General features: G+C 39.3%; 1 protein-coding gene across 8 annotated transcripts in view; it reads left to right on the top strand.

Moving 5' to 3' along the window:
- Positions 1–22775, top strand: part of SHANK3 (SH3 and multiple ankyrin repeat domains 3) — a 275347-nt gene that overhangs the window by 163576 nt on the left and 88996 nt on the right. For 6 of the 8 annotated variants that reach the window (XM_075208458.1, XM_075208456.1, XM_075208459.1 and 3 more), the window contains exons 13-14: positions 19956–20107; positions 21365–21385. In XM_075208458.1, the coding sequence (XP_075064559.1) occupies positions 19956–20107; positions 21365–21385 (173 nt within the window). The remainder of the gene's footprint in view (positions 1–19955; positions 20108–21364; positions 21386–22775) is intronic. The other 2 variants (XM_075208460.1, XM_075208457.1) reach the window with 1 other exon arrangement.

The following is a 22775-nucleotide window of genomic DNA, read 5'->3' as shown; positions in this document are numbered from 1 at the left end:
CCCACATCCTTCATTCCTTTTTCCCTCCTTCCCTCTCCTATCCTTCCTTCTTCCCTCCCTCCATTCCCCCCTGTCTTCCCTTCCCTCCCCCCATGTGTGCTTCTCTTTTCTAAGCATTCAGTCTTCTGTGCTCATCCCAGGTTAACTAACATCTTTAATCTCTCTTTCTCCATTGATATCTTTCTATTATAATAGAAGCATAAGGTTATTACTGCTAGTCGGAAAAAAAAGAAAATTTGGACAAAAGTTTTCTTTCAGATTACCATCCAATTTCTCAATACTCCTGCCTTCCTTCCCTCCCTCCCATCCTTCCCTCCCATCCTTCCCTCCATTTCTTCCTTCCCTCCCTCCATCCCTCCCATCTTTCCCTCCCATCCTTCCTTCCTTTTCTTCCTTTCCTCCCTCCATCCCTCCCATCCTTCCTTCTTTTCTTTCTTCCTTTCCTTCTTTGTTTTCCTTCCTTCCCTCCCTCCCTCCCTTCCTTCCCCCATCCTTTCTTCCCTCCCTTCCTCCTCCCATCCTTTCTTCCTTCCCTCCCTCATTCCCTTCCCTCCCCCCATGTGAGCTTCTCTTTTCTAGTCATTAAGTCTCCTGTGCTCATCTGTTTTTTCTTTCTTACCATCCAATTTCTCCCCTTCAAGCTATTGAGAGACTTACCTACACTTGTTTCACATGCTCCCACACTGACTAAAATGGTCAATTATTTGATCATTGCTAAATGTAAGGCCATTGCTCACGTCTAAATCTCCTGGACCTCTCTGCTGCATAGATGACTGTCTACCACTCACTTCTCATACAAATGCTGCATTTCCTATGTCTAATTTTGATCATTAAACATTCTCCTGCTGCTCTACTCTGCCAGTCCCTACATGAGTTGTCTGTATGTTCAAAATCTGATATAAAATTAATTAAATAATATACAAAGCCATTAACAAATATGTACTAACATAAATTTCTTAACTTGTCTTAAAATATCTCCCAGCTAAATCCCTATGCTCTGCCCAAGATCTGTACTTCTCATCCAGACAGAGGTAACTGTCAGTCATTTGCAGAAAATAACACACACAGCTGAATAGGGAAGAATTGCCAGTGTTTGACATTTATATCTGCCCAGGTAATAGATTCTTCATCGTGTAATACAAAAATATTAAAAAACAGGCAGCTTCTATGATGGCCCTGGCCAAGCTCATCCCAGATATTAATCTGACCCTGTGGAGAGCTATTGCACAATTATCATAGATTACTCTCCTTCCTACAGCTGCAAACTCAATACAGTATGTCACAAAACTATCAAAGGGTGACAATAAAGCAGGTATTACCTGCTGGTATGGAATCTCTGAATCCACGTTTTCACCCCCTAAAATTAATAGTCAACTACAATGGGAAACTGACCTCCAGCTGAAGAAGAATAGTGGGAAGCCATCTTTTTAAACTCCCATGTTTTCTGGAGCTGTCCAGTCCTGCATCCATTTTAGATGGAGATCTTTGGCCTAGCTAATAAAGTTACAAACCAAACTCTTCATCCTTCACCGGAAGCCACTCTTCTTCACTACTACCCATTGCACTTTCCCATACACGCTAAATACCTCTATAAGCACATCTTCATGGCTGCTAGAGATGCTCTAGCTCGGTCATGGAAGGCTGTCCTTCCCCCCCACTTTAAAAAAGGTTATAGATAAGGTCCAAGTCAATTTTGAGACGTCTCCATCCTCTCCACTGATAAAATGGATGAACTGGCACGTCTACGTGACCGAGGGAGAGGGCGCACCAGTGCCTTGCTCTAGTTCTACCACTCTCCACACTGTTCCTGCTCCCACTCATAATTGGACTCCGCATCTAACCAAGCATTGCCTGCTGTCTTCCCCCCATGTCAAGGAGATCCCATATAGATTGTTATTACTGCTGTATATCTGTAATATGTGAATTGCTGATCTTGAGTTGATGTGTTCCTACCTCTCTATGTACCCCACTGTCTTTTCCCTTTATTTGTTCATCTCCCCCACCCTTTTTGCTTTCTGTACCCCATATATTTGCATATATTTGATAAAAGTTAATAAAAATTATATAAAAAACAGGCAGGATGCCCACTTCCAAACTCGGATAGGATCCCCCAGTTACGATGGCAAATGGGCCAGGTTGGTCAATGCCGAGCCTGCGCTACTATGGAGTCTATCCCCTAGTAGCTACCAGCCCTGCTCTGGAAAGCTCTAAGGATCTTCCTGATCCCCCAGGGCTGCTAGGGCTGGGGTAATTAATAACATTTTAACCCCTAGTCTCATTGTTGTAGTGGAAACGAGTCCAGCCTGTCTAGAGCTGGAACTGCTTGAGAATTTGAAGATGGGACATTCAGCCAATAATCTGCAGATTTCCACTATTTAGCCTCTTGTGCTTTAAGTGCAAGTGTCTGACAATTACCTCCATTCAGATCACACATAATGCAATTACCTCAGTTCAGATCACAAATGTGTTACAATGTTTCTATACCTTTAGCCATGATATTGCAAGTAAAATTTATCAATGGTTGCTGTTTAATGTTAACATTACTTATGGAGAAATCATACTGGATCGGCTGCGTGATGACAACAGATTTGTAGTGGAGTGTAACAACTTTTATACAAGTGCACACTTATATGGATGCCTGCATTGTTCATAAATAATTCTCCCTGCCAACTTCAAATTCTGTATCCCCTGGGTCCATCCCTAAATTATTCATCATTAACTTCCCTATACAAATATTACTGCTCCTATGATCCTTACTCTCATACTAAGAGACTCTGAAAAATCCAGAGAAAAAAAGTTATCCTTCATTTAATTTGCAGGTATTTCTCTATTTGTGCCCACTCTATTCTCATTTTCACTCCTTTATATCATATTAGTTTTGTGTACTGTTCAGGGTTTTGTTTTTTTTATTGTGCCACTAGCAAAGCAAATGTACAGCCTTCGTACTTGAGAGTTCCTAGAGAAGACAAGAGACCCCTTATTTTAAAGGCAGACTCACTTATTTGAGTTGCTAATTCAAAGTGATCTAAAGACACGGTCAAATAAAAAGAAAAATGCTCTATAACACTTTGAGTCAGTGATGGGTGACATCTTCTTCTTCATTCTTCAGAGCAACACAGAGGAAGGAGGGATATCACACTACACTCCCTCCTCAATTATGCTGCATGACTTCCTTGAGTTGTGCAGAGGAGGTCAAGTGATGCGTAATTTTTTTGCCCCTGCTCTGCCTTATTTTCTACTTTAGCAAAGCAGAGAATAAGATTAGGATCAGCCGAATGGGGGCCGGAGGTGAAGGCTCAGTCGGCGGCTTGTTGCCCACTGCTGCTTTAAGTCAACTCCAAACCTCCTAGCTCCTATTGGTAAACTTATATGATGCTCTTACAGGTTTGATTTCTAAAAGTACTCTGTAATAAAGAATCACACAGCCAAATTTGTATCTGTGAAAGCGAATTTTATTTTGTGTCAGATTTATTTGTTAATTGTGTTTTACAAAGGATATGATTTCACCTTTGAACTGCGCCTAGTCATATGATATGACCCTGTTAGCATAACTGGCTGTACACATACATATGTCATAAATGATCCTTTTTCTGGCCATTAAAGTTGGAAACCCCTGAATAGGTTTTATTGTAAAAGTAACTAAAAGTTTTTAAAAAATAAAAATAAAATGGTATTCTGTAGGTGCTAATACATGTTGTGTATACCATGTAAAGTTCATTATTTTTCTGTAACATTTTAAACAGGTAGACTGGTCAATAGAGACATTCAGCTTTAACGTGGTTGCTCAAACATTGCATCACTTGTTTGTTGTCATGAAAAATAGCATATTTAATCATTTATGGTAAAATAGAAAGATGGACATGTGTTTACATATATCCACACAAACATATTTATATATAGTGGAGAAGGATACAAAAATATCTGAATAAATGAGGGGCACAGAGCACATAGAAAGCAACGGCTTCCACACAGTTATGACTTATGCATTAACTAAGCAAATAACCCCCCAGCATGGTCAGGGTCATGTATAAAAATGCTTATAATTATGACAAGCATGGTTGTAAGTGGAGAACTCAGTGACTTTGAAGGATGGGTTATTGTTGGGGCAAGTTTGTCAGGAGCTTCAGTGACCAGGAGAGTTCAATTTCAGTGTTAAAAATGATGTCCTAATGGAAGTTCTGTGGGAAAAGCATCATCAGTTAATGACAACAGTGGGTTGAAGTGTGTATTACAGATTGTAATAGTGCATTAATTTGAAGTGCAAGGCAAAGCAGATTGATAGAGTGTAAATTTCAACCTTTCCCTGAGTAGCTACAGTCTGAAGAGAACTTCACAGAGCAGGGAATCATAGTTGGTTTGCAGTCCATAAATCACTTATCACACCTGGGAATGCACGGTTGTGAGCCCAGTGGTGCAACCAGCACAGGGAATAGACTAACAAGCACTGGAGGAAGGTGATATGGTCAGATGAATTATCCTGCACCATCTTCTCCAGAAGTGGACAAGTTTCTGTCTGGTGCCAATTTAAAGAACTCTATAGTCTTGAGATATTGTTTCCAAAAGGATGGGTTCTAGTGGTTCTGTAATGTGGTTGGGCACATTTTTCTGCCACTGAGAACATATGGATGCCCTATGATTTGATGAGCATGACGCTGATGTTATCCATATGTCATGGCCTTCTCTGTCTCGAGATCTGAACCTTAAGCAGAAGACTTACTTATTAGACTCAGTGTCATGGTGCATACAGGCTGCTATGCATAGCAGCCTAATAAGTGACTTTATATTCACATTTTCTGACCACTACCTGTACATACATACATTTACATAGGGAACTATCTTGGCATTTAAACTTAAAGAAAAATATATATCCTTTAAAATGCATCTTTAAATGTGTCTTTATTTAATTGCAAACTGGTTAAATCAATAATCTATTTTCAATGTCACCTCCCAACCTCTAACCCATACTGCTTTTATGAATTCCTCTGCTGTCAGGCTGCTTCTGACTTCTGGCTGATAGGTCTCTAGAGATATTTAATTTATTGGGAGGATATTGAATAAAAGGACCTAGATCATGACCCTTATAACACATCAGAATTCTGCAAGCTTTCTAAGGCTGAGCCATGTGAAGATTTCTGAAGTAATCAATGTCTCAAAGAAGGGGAGAACAATCTACAAAAATATTAATTTATTTTAACTCCTTGACATTTAATTAAAATAATTATTTATTTGGAATTGCTGACAACCTAGTTAAGTTCCAAAGTAGGTTGATATGGTTGCAACATTTATGGTGTCATTCTGGTCATATAATTGTAGGAGTATGTTTATATAGGTGGTTATGAAGTGATGCATGATTTAGTCCCACTATGTGGCAGCATAAATTTTCCTATAGGAAAGCTCCAGCATAAGGAAGGCTAATCCTAATCAGTGAAACTGTGTTTGAGAAGCTGCGTAGACTAGCATTGTACCAAGTTTTATACACCTTGGTATTGCTGACCAAGTGGTGGACAACAAGCCAAATGTGGCACACTAATGCCTTTTATGGCCTAAAGATGTGAGGTATGGACCATGTTGGTTGCTTGCAAGTATGTTGATGTCATCGCTAGGTTAGTCTGGGATGGGATTGGATGGGAGATGTTGTACACCTATTATAACTTGTGCTAGATATCTGTGCAGAGAAATAAACTCAAAACTCAAACAACCGGAATGTCAGAGAAAATTAACTACCCTCACCTTTGAGTCATCATCAGCATCTATTTATATAGCACCAGCAAATTCCGTAGCACCTTAGAATTGGGAAGAAACACATTAATTAAACAATACTGGGTAATACATAGAGAGATAAGAAGCCCCTGCTTGCAAGCTTACAATCTGTGGGATAATCAGAGTGTGATTCATGAGGTTAATGCTATATATTGCATATTAGTTCAGCCATATTGAAAAGGTAAAAGGTGCTTTAGTGGGCTATTTGATCCAGTCACATAGCAATGTTGGTCAAAGGCTTGTCTTGTGTAGAGGGTGGTAATAGGATAACCTAGGGTGGTTAAGAGGGTGCTTGAGTAATTTTATAAGCTTGCCTGAAGAGGTGAGATTTTAGAGAGCTCTTGAAGGTTTAAAGACTAGAGGAAAATCTTATTGTGCATGGGGGGGAATTCAACAAAGTGGGTGTAGCCTGAAAAGAAAAGTCCTGTAGCCGGGATTGGGAGCATGTAATGATTGCAGATGAGAGACGCAGATTTTGTACAGAAGGAAGTTGTCGAGCTGGGAGATATTTTGAGACAAGTGAGGATATGTATGTTGGTGCTGTTTTGTTTTTGACCTTTTATGTTATAGAAGTATTTTATATTGGATTTGGTGGAAAACAGGCTACCAATGTAGAGACGGACAGAGTGGATCAACAGAGAATGAATGATTTGCAAGTAAAATCAATCTAGCCACTATGTGCAAAATAGATTGTAGGGGTGATAGCCTGCAATAGTCAATGCAGGAGATGATGAGTGCATGAATTAAAGTTTTTGCAGTGTCTTGTGTAAGATATGTGTGTATTCTGGAAATGTGTTTTAGATGTATGTAACATAATTTAGATATAGAGTCAATGTGGTTCACAGGCGTTCTCTGAGTCAAGGATAACGCCTAGTCAACCGAGCTTATAGGGTGAGATGTATTGTCATGTAGTCAACAGAAATAGAAATGTTAGGTAGGTAGCTTCTGTTGGTTGGTGGGTGGGAATATTATTAATTCTGTGTTTTTAATTGAGTTTGAGTTGGGGAAAGGACATCCAAATTGAAATGGCAGAAGACAGTCAGTAACACGGGCCAACATAAATCGTGAGAGATCAGCAGAGGATAGATAAATTTGGGTTTCATCTGCATAGAGATGACACCGAAATGGAAAGGAGCTTATTAGTTTTCCAAGAGAAGTGGTGTAGATAGAGAAGAGTAGAGTACCTAGGACTGACCCTTGTGGTACTCCAACTGATAAAGTAAGCGGAGCAGAGGTGGATCCAGAGAAACTAACACTGATATGTAGGATGAGAACCAGGATAAGACAGTGTCTTAAAGACCTAGGGATTGTAGTGTTTGTATGAGAAGAGGAAATTAGAAGTGAGCATTGGCTTTAGATTTAGATCAAATCGTTGACAACCTTATTCAATGCAGTCACTGTGGAGTGTTAAAAACGAAAGCCTGACTGAAGTGGATCCAGTAGGTTGTGTGAGGAAAGAAAGCTTGTGAGGCAAGTGTAGGCAATTCTCTCGATAAGCTTGGAGGCGCATGGGAGTTGAGATATGGGATGGGTATTTGAAACAGAATTTAGGTCAGAATCTTGCTTTTTTCAGAATACGAGTAATTACTGAATAATGATGGAAAGATACCAGGAGAGAGAGAGAGATTACAGAATTACAGATTTTAGTTAGGGGTAGGATAAGGATTCTAACGATTTGTGAGGATATATGATCAAGAGAACAGGAGGTAGAGTCGGAAGATGAGAAGAAAGTAGATACTTCATCTTCATTTGTGGGATGAAATGCAGAGAGGTTGTTAGATGGTGCTGGGAAATATGTTTGTTTTGCAGTGTCCAAAGCATTATGGTATGAGTGGTACATAGCAGTATATGGACCTGACTCATCAAGGGACACATACTGAGTGCAATGTGCATTTGCTTTTAAACACACATAATTCTGGTATATGTACGCCCGAAGTCAACAAGGAGCAGATCTGAAGACACGTGCGCTGATGAATACAGGTGTAGGTCTGCTTAGCTCCACTACACAGGACACTGCAGGATACATCCAATACCTATGTGTATAAATTCTCAAAAGAACGCACAAAAATAAAAACTATTTAATTTACATCACATGATAATATAGGCAATAATGATAAAACATAGAAAAAAACATTTTTTTTACTTTCCATGAAAGACATTTATTTGAACGTTATAAATCACTGTACATAAAATAATTTTTTACCGTTGCTACTGATTGCATACACCTTCTACTGCATGCATACACAGCTATCATCATTGTAGCCGCAGCAAAAGATACGGCTGAAAAAAAAGTCGCTGTTGTACACACTTGTGATTGGCATGCCCTTACTGTACATTGACTACGGGCAAATGCCCCTTCCCCATTCCGTTCCCTCCCCAAAATCGTAGGATGCAGTAATATTCCTCGTAGATTAATTGAACTTTGCTGCTATCTGTGGCATATGGTCTGTTTCTGAGCAGACGCAGAGTATTTTTGTGGATTGTATGCACAAAATTCCCTTTTACATTCCTTGATGAATAATGCCTTATGTGAGGAAATCATTAGGGGTACGAGATTTGTGCCAGTGACGTTCTGCTTTACGAGAAAATTTTTGACGATTTTGTGTTGCTTTATCGAAGTCGAACTGGAGTATGAAGTGATTATTGTAAGCACTTTGAGCAGGGCCCTTTCTCCTCCTGCTTCCACCACTTTTAACTGTGCTCTCCAGCTACTCTACCCACCTCCTTTTTGGGCTTTCTACCCACTGACTCCACTCTTGCTTTTCTTTGCACCTTTTCAGTGACTCTTAACCTGTTAAAAAATCGTCCACACTCTTGGACACAGGTTTCCAGCATGTGATGAACATTCCTCGCCCACCCTTATTCTTTCAGTCTTTCTTATTAACTATGCTTGAGCTACCTGAGTTATAATGTTACTTATTTATTGTACCGTACTGCTCTACCTTGTACTGTTCTATTGTTTGTAACGTTTACGGCGCTGCAGACATTATCTGGCGCCCTATAAATACAAATTAATAAGAATAATAAATGAAGAGTCGCTGGAGCCACTGATCAAGGGCTGTTGCTAGGGTCTGACAATAATGAAGTACTGCCATATCAGAGGAGGAGAATGTATAACTTGAGGAGAGAAGGTGTTGGAGGTAGAAAACTGTTGAAAATTTAAGATTGCTGTTGGGGTTTGGTAGAGTTTGACAGCAGAGAGGTTAATGTACTGGCGGAGAGCTTGTAGCTGATAAGGTGATGATCCGAGAGGGGGAAAGGAGCATAGTCTAGAGAAAACAAGATCAAGGCGGTGACTATCCCGATGAATCGAAGATTCAGTCCACTTTGAGAGGCCAAGGGAGGTAGTTAGACGGAGTAGTTTGAAGGCACAAGTAGAATGTGGATTATCAATGGGGATGTTGAAATCACCCAAGATAATGGCGGAGATGTCACAAGTGAAGAAATGATCACAGCAACACGCATAGAAAATGGGTTAAAAATTTAAATAGCATGTACTTCATAAGATGGGAATGTGAGTGATGGAACATTTGGAAGAACTGTGAGTGTGCGAGGAAAAGAAGTTTGACAACCCAACCTCCTTGTCTGCCTACAAGGTCTGGACGTGTGGGTTATGTGGAGTCCACCATGTGAAAGGGCTGCAGGTGGGGCAGTGTCTGATTGTGTAAAACATGTTTCTGTTATTGCCAGAAGTTTGAGAAAAGGTCGTGTATGGAGTTAAGTTTGTTACAAATTGGGCGTCCATTCCATAGGGCACACTGAAAGGTCTCTGGATGAGACAGGAAACAGGTGATGTGCTTGAGGTTTGCTGGATTTTGGAAGCATTATGATATATGTGTATGGGGGATGTGGCGGGGACCTGGATTGGTGATATATCACCAGCTAATAGAAGCAAAGAGAGAAAGATAGTAAAAATGATTGTAAGATGTGTGACCTTTTTTTTCTGTCGACAGGGAGACGATTTGAAGACATTATTTTGCATGGTCTTCTATATATTTGTTTTTGATTGGAAAGCAAACTTTAGTTTTCATGTAGGATTTCTCAACACTTCAAGACCTTAAGCATTCTTTAGGGCACACATTACATGCAGTGACAAATATATATAAATATAAGGCACAAATGGTTAAGGTGCCCCTGCTTGTGAGAGCTTCATCATCATCATCATCATCATCATCACCACCATTTATTTATATAGTGCCACTAATTCCGCAGCGCTATACAGAGAACTCATTTACATCAGTCCCTGCCTTATTGGGGCTTACAGTCTAAATTCCCTAACACACACAGACACACAGATTAGGGTCAATTTGATAGCAGCCAATTAACCTAACAGTATGTTCTTGGTAAAATCTAAACATCTTAAAATCTAAAAGCAACAATGCCATCTATATTTCCAATCCATATCTATATATTATATGTATTAGCATCCCAGTCCCATATATATATGTGTGTATATATATATATATATATATATATATATATATATATATATATATATATATATATATATCTATATATATCTATAAAATTGTTTTCTCTTTTGTAGAACCAGAAGACAGTCTAGTGCTGTCTCACCTACCTGTCTTTTGCTAGTGCCTCTGTCATCCAGCTCAGCTTTTCTTGATGGCTAGCACCACTGAGATTGTGTCTTCATGCGTCTTCAGAGTAGGAATTGCAATAGGGAATTGTCTACACAATGTATATAATGCTTGATGTCCAGGCAAGTGAGCTGGGAGAACAAGGCTCCTTACAGAGGACAGGTAGCAGAGACAATGAGTGGACCCGCCTCCTCTATAATGTATTCTGGCCGCGGGTCCACCCATTTCCGCCTTAAAAGCAGAAATCGCATTCTGACCACTTTAAATGACGAGCTTAGCGTGGCCGGCTTTTGTATATTCATAATTTAGAGGTGACAGCTATAACATCTGGCGGAGATACTGTACATCTAAATTATGGTATGTAGATATTTACTCACTGTCGCACTGATGGTTATCATGATTTTTATGTAGTTGTCATTGTTGTCGGCATTACTTGCATCGTGGAACCAACTACCACCGTAAAAACTAGGGTCATTTGCAAAGACAAATGTCAGTGAATACCCAATTTTGCATATTTGTGATATTTCTTCTACTTTTGATTTTTGCACAAGGATGCACGGTTGGACTGCTAGTAAAATCAGGCTCATTGTGTATCTAGTGCAGCTTAAATTTAAAATGATGAGGGACCTCATATCTAGATGAGAGGAGGTATTTGGAGGCATTGTTTTCCTTTGCAAGGGGTTGTAGGGCATTTTCCATTTTGCCGTCATTGATATTGGAATTGTGGCTAACTGACATTTAGGGAGGAATTCAATTGGCTGTATTACTGTAAAAAGTAACGTGGCCTACGCACTATTATTAATATTACGGAAATAGTGCGCATAATTACCGTTAATACAGTAATTCAACACTGGCTTTTTGCTTGCGAGCAGAAATCCGTGTCATAATTACTGTATTTTTTCTTTTGCAGAAAGAGTTAAGCAGCTAAGTGTCAGTACTGGGATAATTGTAACTTAATGCGTGTGGCAAAGGAACACAACTAGGCATAGCATAGACATGAAATTGCACCTAGAATCTATGGGATTGCACAGGCTGGCTAAGAAAGTAATGGTATTATCATTCATCCCAAACTGACTCTAAGGGGTATATTTAATAAACTGCGGGTTTCAAAAAGTGGAGCTGTTGCCTACAGCAATCAGATTGTATCTGTCATTTTGTAGAATGCGCTAAGTAAATGAAGCTAGAATGTTATTGGTTGCTATAGGCAACATCTCCACTTTTTCAAACCCGCAGTTTAGCAAATCTAGCCCTAAGCATCTGAATTGACCTACACCGGTTCACCATAAATGACCAATATAAGACAATTTGTTATATTTGTTCTTTTTTAGGTCGCAGACATACTTTGAGCTGCTGATTCTATATGTAGAGTTTTAAGTCAATTTAAATAATTGTTGTATAATACTCAAAGGTGTCCAGTGGTAGGCTGCAAGGTCTCCGTGACCCTGACCTTACAAACTACATAGACTCTGCTGTAAGATATCACATATGAACAGTGGTCATTTAACCCTTTCTGCATTATGATATTTATAAATGTCACACCATAGATGAAGCTTATAAACTTCATGATGGAGAGATCATGACCCCTTTTCTCCTAAACCAGCAATGGGACCAGGGTCTACTTGGTTGATTTTGAACGTGGGTGGTACATCAAAGGCACCTGATTGGCAGAGTATTCAGGCAGAATGTCACAGTCTTGCTCATTTTCAAAATTGCCAATACGAATCTCTAAAGCCTGGAGGATATAAGCCATAAAGGTGAGTATGTAACTTGCATTGCGGGGGGGGGCTTTATTATCAAAGAATTTAGTTAATTTAAAAATGCATTGGAGAAACTCTTCTTACAAAATTGTTGTAGTAAATACACAGACACCAGGGAAATTAAGTTTTTACTGAGTTGATTATAAAAGAGAAGATGCTACTGAACATACACTACATGGCCAAAAGTATGTGCTTGTTGAACATCTCATTCCAAAACCATGGGCATTAATATGGAGTTGGTCCCCCTTTGCTGCTATACTAGCCTCTACGCTTCTGGGAAGGCTTTCCACTAGACTTTGGAACATGTCTGCAGGGATTCACATCCATCCAGCCACAGGAGCATTGGTAAGGTCAAACATTGATGTTGGACGATATGGCCTGGCTCGCAGTCGCCATTCCAATTCATTCCAAAGGTGTTTGATGCGGTTGACGTAAGGGCTCTGTGCAGGACAGTCAAGTTCTTCCACATAAAAGTCAGGAAACCATTTTATGATGGACCTCGCTATGTGCATAAGGCATTGTCATGCTGAAACAGGAAGCAGTCATACCAAGACCATTTTTCCTCCTCCACCAAACATTACAGTTGGCAGTAGCCCAATGAGTAGAAAGCATCTTGCACAACTCCAGTCAACATTTAGCATTGCACTTGGTGATCTGAGGCTTATGTGCGGCTGCTTCACCATGGAAACCCAATCCATGAATCGTTCTTGCGCTGACATTGCTTCCAGAAGCAGTGTAGAACTCGGTAATGAGTAATGCAACCCAGGACAGACAATTTTTACATGCTACACGCTTCAGCACTCGGCGGTCCCATTATGTGAACTTGTGTGGTCTGCCGAAACTAGGCTAAGCTTTTGTTGTACCTTGACATTTCCACTTCACAATAGCAGCACTTTCAGTTGAACGGTCCAGCTCTAGTAAGACAGAAATTTGACAAAAGGGGACTGTTGGAAGTTGGCATCCTATAACAGCTACATTAAAAGTCACTAAGATCTTCAGTACAACCCAGTTTGGTGCCAGTGTTTGACTATGAAGACTGCATGGCTGTATGCTTGATTTTATGCAGCTTTTAGCAATGGGCGTGGCTGAAATGGCCAAATACACTAATTAGAAGGGGTTTCCACATACTTGTAGTCATGTAGTGTAGATGTAGAAGTAAGATATAGCACTTGCACTAAGAGTATCCCTTTACCATTACCGCAGAATTAGCACACAGGAAACACCTCACCCCAACAGCTGTTTTCCCAGGGCTCATGTGTTTGTCTTACAGCCCCGGCTGAAAACCATGAGATTGGTGAGGTTAGTGGAAGACCAATCACAAGCCACAATAAAGAGATTGCTTTGTGAATAGTTCTCCTACTCCCGTCCACTGCCATTGTAAAATGGTTAACAAAATGAATTTGCCGTCAGAGGTTTGGGACAAATGGCTGCATGTAACAGGCATCAGGACTGCGCAAGGGGGCAGGGCGAATTAGGTAAAATGATTCCTAGATGATAATGGTGCTTTAACTTGAAGCTGTAAGTTTAATTAAACAAAGTAATTATACTTTTAAATAAAGTGAACATTTTAAGATAAGTTATGCAATTTTGCCAAGCTTCTGCGAACGTTTATGTTTATGAGTTACAGCTGCGAAAGGATAGCTGTAATCTTTACTTTACATGTTTCAAGGGAAACCATTTCAATTTGCCAGGCAGCATACAGGCAGGATTGTTTGCCCTGGCACTGGATCTTTCACAATAGGACTGAGTTATGGGGACAGCTGATGACTGACGCAGTGGAAATGATGCTAAAGGTTGGGTAGTGGAAGGTCTTTTTGTGATTAAAAGTTTCCAGACTGAGGGTTACAGTTTCCCCTGACAAACAAGGGAAGCTATTGGTAGATGTGACTCAGAAAGTAAATAAGAAGGAAGTTGGTTGCATTAAATAAAATTAACTATAGGGTACAAATAATATCCAGGTTAGTTATCGTAATCTCTCTTAATTATTTTTTTTTTATATTTGACCAGTTTAGTTTATAAATTGATTAAAACTTGAATGAACATGCACATTGTGACTTCCATCCCAAGCTTAGAGCAGGTCATTCAGAAGGGAATGAGCACTTTTGAGGAGAATTTTGGTGCTTTCAATGAGCACGTTTGAGGACAATTTTGGTGCTTTCTTGTCCTACAGACATTCAAAAACCAAGAAACGTATCGAGCACTAGGAACAAAATGCTAATTATATTAAACACTCTAACAACAAGGAGTGTATTACTGGCAAAACTGAAACAAAAAAGAATATCAAAGATACAAAAAATAAATAAATTGATCAACAGAGAACGTAGGAGTGCAGAGCGTAGATCAAGCAATAAATGCTTTTAAAAAATGAATTCTAAATATGATATAAATAAAATTATATAGTGCACTTATAGCCAATTACTATCATTTTATTAATAATACATATATTGTTTTGAACATTTTACAGCAGCTTTTGTATAATACTGTTTAATCTGTTTCAATTGCAAAGATATATATCTGATATTTTTAGCCTGGGATTAATTCTCATTAAGGCAGTTAATTTTATAAGATTGATCTTTTTAATGTATTTGAGAAATATATATTATTTGGTATTTTTTTTTTAGAGATTTAGCTTTACTGGGATATGTGACATAAAATTTCAATATACAGTCAAGGACATAAATATTGGGATATCGACACAATTCTCATATTTTGGACTCTATACACCACCACAATGGATTTGAAATGGAACTAACAAGATGTGCTTTAACTGCAGACTTTCAGCTTTAATTTGAGGGTATTTACATCCAAATCAGGTGACCAGTGTAGGAATTACAACGGTTTCTATATGTGCCTCCCACTTTCTAAGGGACCAAATGTAACGGGACAAACTATACAATCCTACATCAAACTTCCACTTTTTAATACTTTGTTGCAAATCCTTTGCAGTCAATTACAGCCTGAAGTCTGGAACGCGTAGGCATCACCAGACGGTGGGTTTCATCACTGGTCATGCTCTGCCAGGCCTCTACTGCAAATGTCCTCAGTTCCTGCTTGTACTTGGGGCATTTTCCCTTCAGTTTTGTCTTCAGTTTTGTGTCGATGTCCCAATATTTATGGACTTGACTGTATGTATTATTAATAAAATATTACAATTATATTAAATGGATATAAGTGCACTATATATTTTTATTTATATTAATACCCATTAAGATGTAATATGGCACTAGTAATATCCAGCAATATAGTCTACAAATAATATCCATCAAGATCTAATACAGTTAGGTCCATATTCATTTGGACACTGACACAGTTTCTGTTATTTTAGCTGTTTACTAAAATGTATTAATATATTCAAGTTGCAGTTATGCAATAAATATGAGCCTATAGTGCAGACTATCAGCTGTAATTTGAGGGTATTCACATTCAATTGGAGCAAGGGTTTAAGATTTTCAGCTGTTTATGACAAGAGAGTCCTTATAGACGAAAGCACTTAAATGGTGTACATGTGTGCTTCTGTAATCTTACACATACCTGCATGGGTTAAATCCTTCTCCCAGGCCGACCAATGAGTATGTCTGGGGAGTGTCCTGGAGTTTGCTTTATATGTGACATCATTTCCTGGCTGACTCACTCTTCTTCACAAGATCCCGCCTCCCCGCACCAATTATTGCAGTTTCATTGGTTAATTTCACGTTTTAACACATATTTTCTTTCATCGTCACAGAACAGGCACAGTCGGTAGGAAGTCACTGCGATCAGCTGCTAATACATACGGCGCTATCATTTATTGGCCATAGGTCACTGACCCCTTCGAGGCAACAGTAACTCGTTGGTCCTTTAGTCAGTAGTGAACCCAAGATCATCAGTGAATTTATGTGCAAAGTCACCCTATATTTTAACCTGCGATTTGGACATTACAAAATCCAATCTCCAGTGATGTGTGTCAGTTTTAAATAGCTTATCCCACTAGTGGTTCAGTCAAACTTGCCGGAGATTCATCAGAAACTCACCCAAGATTCCCCAGGAACAGAAACTCTCCCGAGATTTAATAGAAAAAAAAATCCTACTGTTAGAGCTATCTGGCCAATGTTAACATAACAGGGGGCACAATGCAAGTTTTGCTTATGAGGGCAAAAATCATTATTAATTATCTTACAGGGACCAAATTTTTTATGACTAAATAAGTGGCCCAAATTACATTAATGATTAAATGTATGGGAATTTTTTTTAACTTTATTATATTATATTGGTCTGCTATCTAATTACCACGGGGCAATAATTATTTTATTGCCCCAAGCAAAGTTTAAAAATACTCATCATCAACTCTGCAACTTGCTCCCATTTTATGTAGATGCAAAGTTTGTCTAGCTCGTAGTTAACAAATTTAAAGATCTAACTCAAAATAAGACGAATCTCAAAGAAGTTTGCTTAACTTGCGTCTGATGCCCATGCTAACCTGAGGTGGCGGTACAAGTACCGCACCAATTCTTGTTAAATAAACTTCCCAATGCTATTTTGGATGGAGACAGCTATCGCTGGTGAGACCTGATGAATCTTACAGACTGTGGGGCTTACCGCCTGCTGCCACCATCAGTAATGTATAGGGCGAGGAAGGGCAATTTACCCTTTAATAAATATACCCCATGGTCAGGGTTAACCATTATGGAATTATAACATTGTTTAAGCTGGATAAGCAGTCGTATTGCAGACACATAGGAGGAGTTAAAGCTTTGTTTTCTGGCTGATTTAAGCCAGAATAAAAATCAAAGGTCAGTCATATTTTTCTGCTAGGTCTATGTAATACTGGCTGCCCAGCATTTCACAAAGTATACCTGCTACTGATACACTTAAGTCATTAGGAAAAACAAATTAATTATCATTTTTGCAGATATTCAATATAATAGATACAGCAAGTTTTAAAACCTATTCATTATTTTTTGTGTTCAGTTTCACTGTAAGTCTATGTTTTGGATATTGTTCCTCTTCGTATGTAGTTTAAAAGTATCTTTTACAAATATTTTAGCATAAAAGAGAGACCTAAGAATATAGTCACTCTTTTGGGGCAGATTCATTTAGCCGCAAGGTGCCACCAAACATTACCTTTGTTGCTTGTCTGCGTGCCTTGCTGGCAAATGTGGTACTAATAGCTGCACCCATTTTCTCTTGCATGTCTATGGGACTGTTCCTGAGACACATCGCGGCACCTCACGGCCAAATTGAATTTTCCCCTTTGAGTTGCTTCTTGAACCACCACAAGAATAGAATAGCAATGCTTAAACTTCCATTATTATAAAGAATACAGTCAAAAATGCAATTCTGTTGAGATATAATGATGATAATAATAATAATAATACTGATAATAATAATAACAATTTCACACTGGTGATATAAAATGATCCATATATGTAGGGGTGTGCGATAAATGCCATTTTTGACCTGATTTTATATATATAGTTTTTGACTATTGGGTCTCTGTATTCTCCGTTACCAAAATAATCAAAAACAGGCTTCATTATATGGCTATCACTATTACTTTGAATTGTGTAGTCTGACTGTAGTGATTTTATCCACCAGTCAGTCATAAACACACGTTTCTTTATATAGCATGATAGTACTACAGTCTCAGGTGGAGTCATTTATTTATTACCTGCCAGACCTGAAAGTAACACATTCTTGTCCAGCCTCGGCTCACCTTCATAAGGGCAAAAGCTACAGTATGTCCCCTTAGTTGTGATGCTATCCATCAGGTTCCTATTATATTTTGGGCCTTCACATACTGCTCATGTACCTGGCTGCTTCTTGCAGATGTAGTCCACAATGCAGGTGAAACCTGTGCAGTTTCCTAGAAACTGTGAGGAACATGCTTTATGTTGTAATCATGGTAACCATACCTGGTGACAGGGGGCCATCTAAACTGAAACATACAGTGGATGTGACCTGCCCCAGAGATTTCTGCACCTATTCAATGTCAATTAACTCTAACAGAGGCATGATCTCTCACAGTCCAACTTACCTGCACAGCCACATTTCCCTTACAAAGTGGTATCACTGTATATTTATGCAGTCTTATTCAATATCGCTTTACCTAAACAGAAGCACAATCTCTCACAGTACAACATACCTTCATAGCCATATTTTATTATAAAAGGAGCAGTTATATAGTCTAATGGCCTCTTGTGGGAAGGTCTGTCATTATATACTTAGTATGTATTATGTTGAGCAGTCACTTTTTGCAAAGCCAGGTACATGGTCTATATATATTGTAGTGATGTCTGCATACAAAGGTACTGGCTCAGTCTAATGTATAGTGCTCTCTATGTTTATAGTCAACAGTCTCTTTCTCTGTCACACATTTTGCATTAATATTCAGCTCCCATCACACACTCTCTGCAGTAATTCAAAATCTGTCAGGCAGCAGAGAGAGGAGGGAGAGAGTGAAAGTGAGAGGGAATGAGGGAGGAAAACAAGAGGGGAAGAGAGAAGGGACAAAATATTTGTTGAGAGAATAAAAATAATGTAAGAAAGATAAAAATGAGGAAAGAGATATAGCTAAAGATAACGCAGAGTGATTACATTTAGAGATTAATGTGGAAGAACACTATGAAGAGAAACACTGACACTGAAGGAGACGGAAAACAGATAATACAGGATAGGTTGAGGTAATGAAACAAGGTAGATAGTAGAAAAAGGAAGTGCAATGAAATACTAGAGATTCTTGGGAGACAGAGAGCAAGTGAAAGGTGGGATCTGGAAATGGGCTAGAGAATATACAGGAGTAGGAAAAATAAATTCTTGAAGGAAAAAAGACAGATTCAGAGAAACAAATGAACCAGGTGAAATGGAAAGTGGGTCCTGACTGTCTTGAAATGGGAGTTCTAGGTAGGGAATAGAAGTGAGAAAGCAGAGACTGTGAGAGATTAATCAGGAAGGAAATAGAAGTGAGAGAGAGGCCAAAGAGATAAGACCAGTGATAGACAATGAAGGGCTGCTTATTGATCAAGGTGAAGATTGGTGACTGCGGGGTGGGGGTTAGCAGGTCTGGGTATTGTAGAATGCTAGGGGGAGAGAGAAGCATGAATGGACAACCCCCCCTTCTCCTCCCCTTGTCCTCCCTCCTCATTCTCCCCCTCCTCTGCTGCTGACAGTTTAACTGAAACGGCAAAAGAACAGGGAGAACTGCAGACAGCCGTGCTTTCCCTCAGCCTCTCCATCCATCCCTTTGACGATCCCTCCATCCCTCGGTCTCCCTCCCTCCTTCTGTCCATCTCCTTGTTTTCCCATCCTGCTTGTCTCTCTGTATCTTCATTTATCTCTTCATCTTCCTCTCATCATCCTGCTCTTCTACCCTTTCCTCTCTCCTCTGGATTCTTACTCTCCATCATTCTGACTCACACTATCTCTGTTTATCTGCTCTTCTGTATCCCTTTTTTGTTCCTTTTTCAATTTCACCTTCATCCAACCTTATCTCAAACAACCCTGCTTACCTTGTGTCTTTCTTGCTCTCATTTTCTTTTTTTGATCTTTGCTTTTTATTTTGTGGTCAGGAGGGAGGGAGAAAGGTGATTTAAGGACAAGTAGAGTACAAAGTAGCCCTCATTAAGGTGTGGGGAATTCTGGTGCAAGAGAGCAAGGCTTGACAAGAGGTTTTAGGAACAGGATGAATTGGGGGGAGTGTCTAAGGCCCAGCATGGTGGTTTGTGGGCCCACAGCAAGCATCAAGGGCCACCACCCCCCTCAAAGTTGAGATGTCAGTGAGACTGTGGGGAAGTTGTGAGCTACTGGCCTCCCACATGGCACGCCCACATCCACTCAGCACCATCACCTATGTGTTTGTTTACAGCCCCGGGCCCCTGGATATGAGGAGCACCGGCCCTCGGGGGCCCAAAAGAAAACTGTACAGCGCTGTCCCTGGGAGAACGTTCATAGCAGTGAAGTCATACGAACCACAAGGACCTGGAGAAATCCAACTCAACAGAGGGGAGAGAGTGAAGGGTGAGTGTGAGACTCAAACATTTTGCAGTTTAGGGAAGCCATGATATACAGCTAAGCCAACATACATATAAAAGTGGTCGTGAATTTGATGCATACAACTACATAAACAAGAACTGTAGTAAGCTCACTCAGATGCATGCATAGGGTTGACACACAAATACACTAGCCAGGTACAAGAGGAATCTACAGCTTTACAGTTTTAAATTTTAAATCGTGCATGTACAGTAACATAACGTAGAGAACCAGATATACCCAAATCAAGATGGACGCTAGGACTGTTGTAATAAACCAGAGTTATGGTACAAACTGCATGCCTTACAATATATGTTAGAGAGATGATATGACAGAGACACAGAGATATTCAGTGTGTGTATTACAGAAACCACATCCCCTCTCCTTTGAGGTATGTGTATCACAGGGTCCCTCGCTGCTGAGGTGTGTGTATATCACAGAAGCCCCCCGCATCTGAGGTGTATGTATTACAGATGTCTCTCCCCCACCGCCTATGATGTGTGTATGGCAGAAGCCTGACCTGTTCCAGTCTCCTAAGGTGTGTGTTTAATAGAAGCTGCCCTGCAATGAGTTAGGTTCACCACAAGACAAGCTGCCTACCACCTCTCAAACATTGGTGTGTAGATTGTAAAACTTTCTGTTTGGGACTTGAGCTATATTTTCACTGCCTTTTATGAGCATGCTTAGCAGACACTCTTGGCCATAAGGTGTGTACACATAAGCTTCACATATTTGAGGTTTCCACATTTAAATATATTTTATATGTATTTATTAGGTGCATATAGTACAGATTATCCACTCATTTGCTTCAGTAGTCCTCTAGCTCTGAATTTTATGTTTTGTGGGGCTTTTTGTCTAGAAGATGCGCAGAACATTAAAAACTACTCAATGATAGCATTTCCTCTGTATTTGATTTAAGTTCTCATATTTTCCCCACAGCTCATACACTATTATTATATATTCCAAACCAAATTCTCTTGATTTTGAGGATGTATGTGTTGCTTGTTTTGCTTCTTATGTTTGCATTTCGTGTATTTTGTAACCGGCGGTTTAGTTTACATTTTTGTAAGTATATGATTTTTTATTTTTTTTTAAATGTATTGTGTTGCATATGGTATTGCTATGATTTATGTGGGCTGGATATAATTGAATGTCTGGTGTATTTGAGTATATTGTTGCTTGTTTGTCTCTTCATCTGTCATGCTTTGTCTCATTGGCTGTTTTATTCTCCACGCTCCATTACAGATGCTCTCGTTCATAACGTAGGTAACTATCACTTTCTTTCCCAAATAGTGTATTCCATCCTGTGAAATTGCTTACCAGCTTTGCACCTTCTCCTTACCCCATTTGTATGTTTAACTCCGTCATTTAACATCCTTTTAAAGGGAAATAAATGAGAAATTTAGTTCTGAAGGGTTACTTTGAGTCAATGGAATTAGCCAAAAAACAATCGTGGGATCACTTGTAGGAAGGAATATACCTGCTGGTTTATGCATCTATCTATATTGTGCAAAGTTACACTTTTATTGCAGCCAAGATGTGACTAGATATGACATGGGCATGCCTTTTAGTGTGTTACGGCATGCTGTGTTCTGTGCTATGAGGGGGCGTGTCCCTGGATATCACAGAACAGGAACATGTCTTTTCAACTAATTAGACTGTTACCACTATGGCTAAGACCTTGGCTGCATTGAAGAAAAGACTTGTGAAAGTGGTTCACTCTTCGGAAAAATTGCAAGATAGAACATGAAGTTGTAATAATGCATACTAAATGTTTGTAGAGTATATTTGTAGAAGCAGAAGTGTCCACTGAAACAGATCCACTTTTGTTTTACCGTGTTGCTTCCTCTGCACTGAAGATTGCTTTTCTCTTGAATTCTACTGGCACCATGGAGCTTATATATTAGATTTACTAACTGGTAAAAGTCATTGATCATTTGTGCCAATATACTGCAGGTCTAAATTATGTTGCATATAAGCTACTCAATTGCTGTGGCTTATCTGTAATTTAATTTCATCCATTGAATTGCATGTAATTTAAATGGGTTGCAGTGACAATATTACTAGATTTTTGTCATGTACAGGTCACTTGCGGACCAACAGTTAGAGGAGAACTACTACAAATAACCCTTCTACTATACAGAAGGTTGTGGAAGAAAAGTTGTATGTATTTACTTTGCTTTACTGCTCTAGTGTGACAAGTGCACAACTTGGTATGTGTAGAACATAGCCTCTGGTGTAGCAAGTCTGTAGTGGCTATGACAGAGAGACAGTCTGTTTAAGGGTTGGAAATATAAACTGATGCAGAATGCAGACAGAGGCCCTGGCATAGCATCAGATGGCAGAGGGCATCTTGTATTTCCTGTGCTGAGACACATGGTGATGTGATAGAAGTATGACCTGTACAGTCTGGTCTCACAATGGGGGATATACATAAACTATACTGAAATTTATCTGATGACTCCTGTAAAATTGCAGACTTTGGTTGGGTACAAGTAGAATTGTTGAAATTGTGGTTAGTAATCCCTTTTTTCATGCAATCTTTCAAAAAAGAGTAGAATGGTTGTGAGTAAACAAAACTTCATCTAATGGTTAACATTTTCCAAATATATCACATATAACATAGTTGAAATGAGTGTCACAAAACATCTTCAAG

Source organism: Mixophyes fleayi, chromosome 4 (assembly GCF_038048845.1).
Source record: "Mixophyes fleayi isolate aMixFle1 chromosome 4, aMixFle1.hap1, whole genome shotgun sequence".
NCBI lineage: Eukaryota > Metazoa > Chordata > Amphibia > Anura > Limnodynastidae > Mixophyes > Mixophyes fleayi.
Note: the sequence above shows the minus strand (reverse complement) of the source record. Positions and strands in the feature narration are given on the sequence as shown.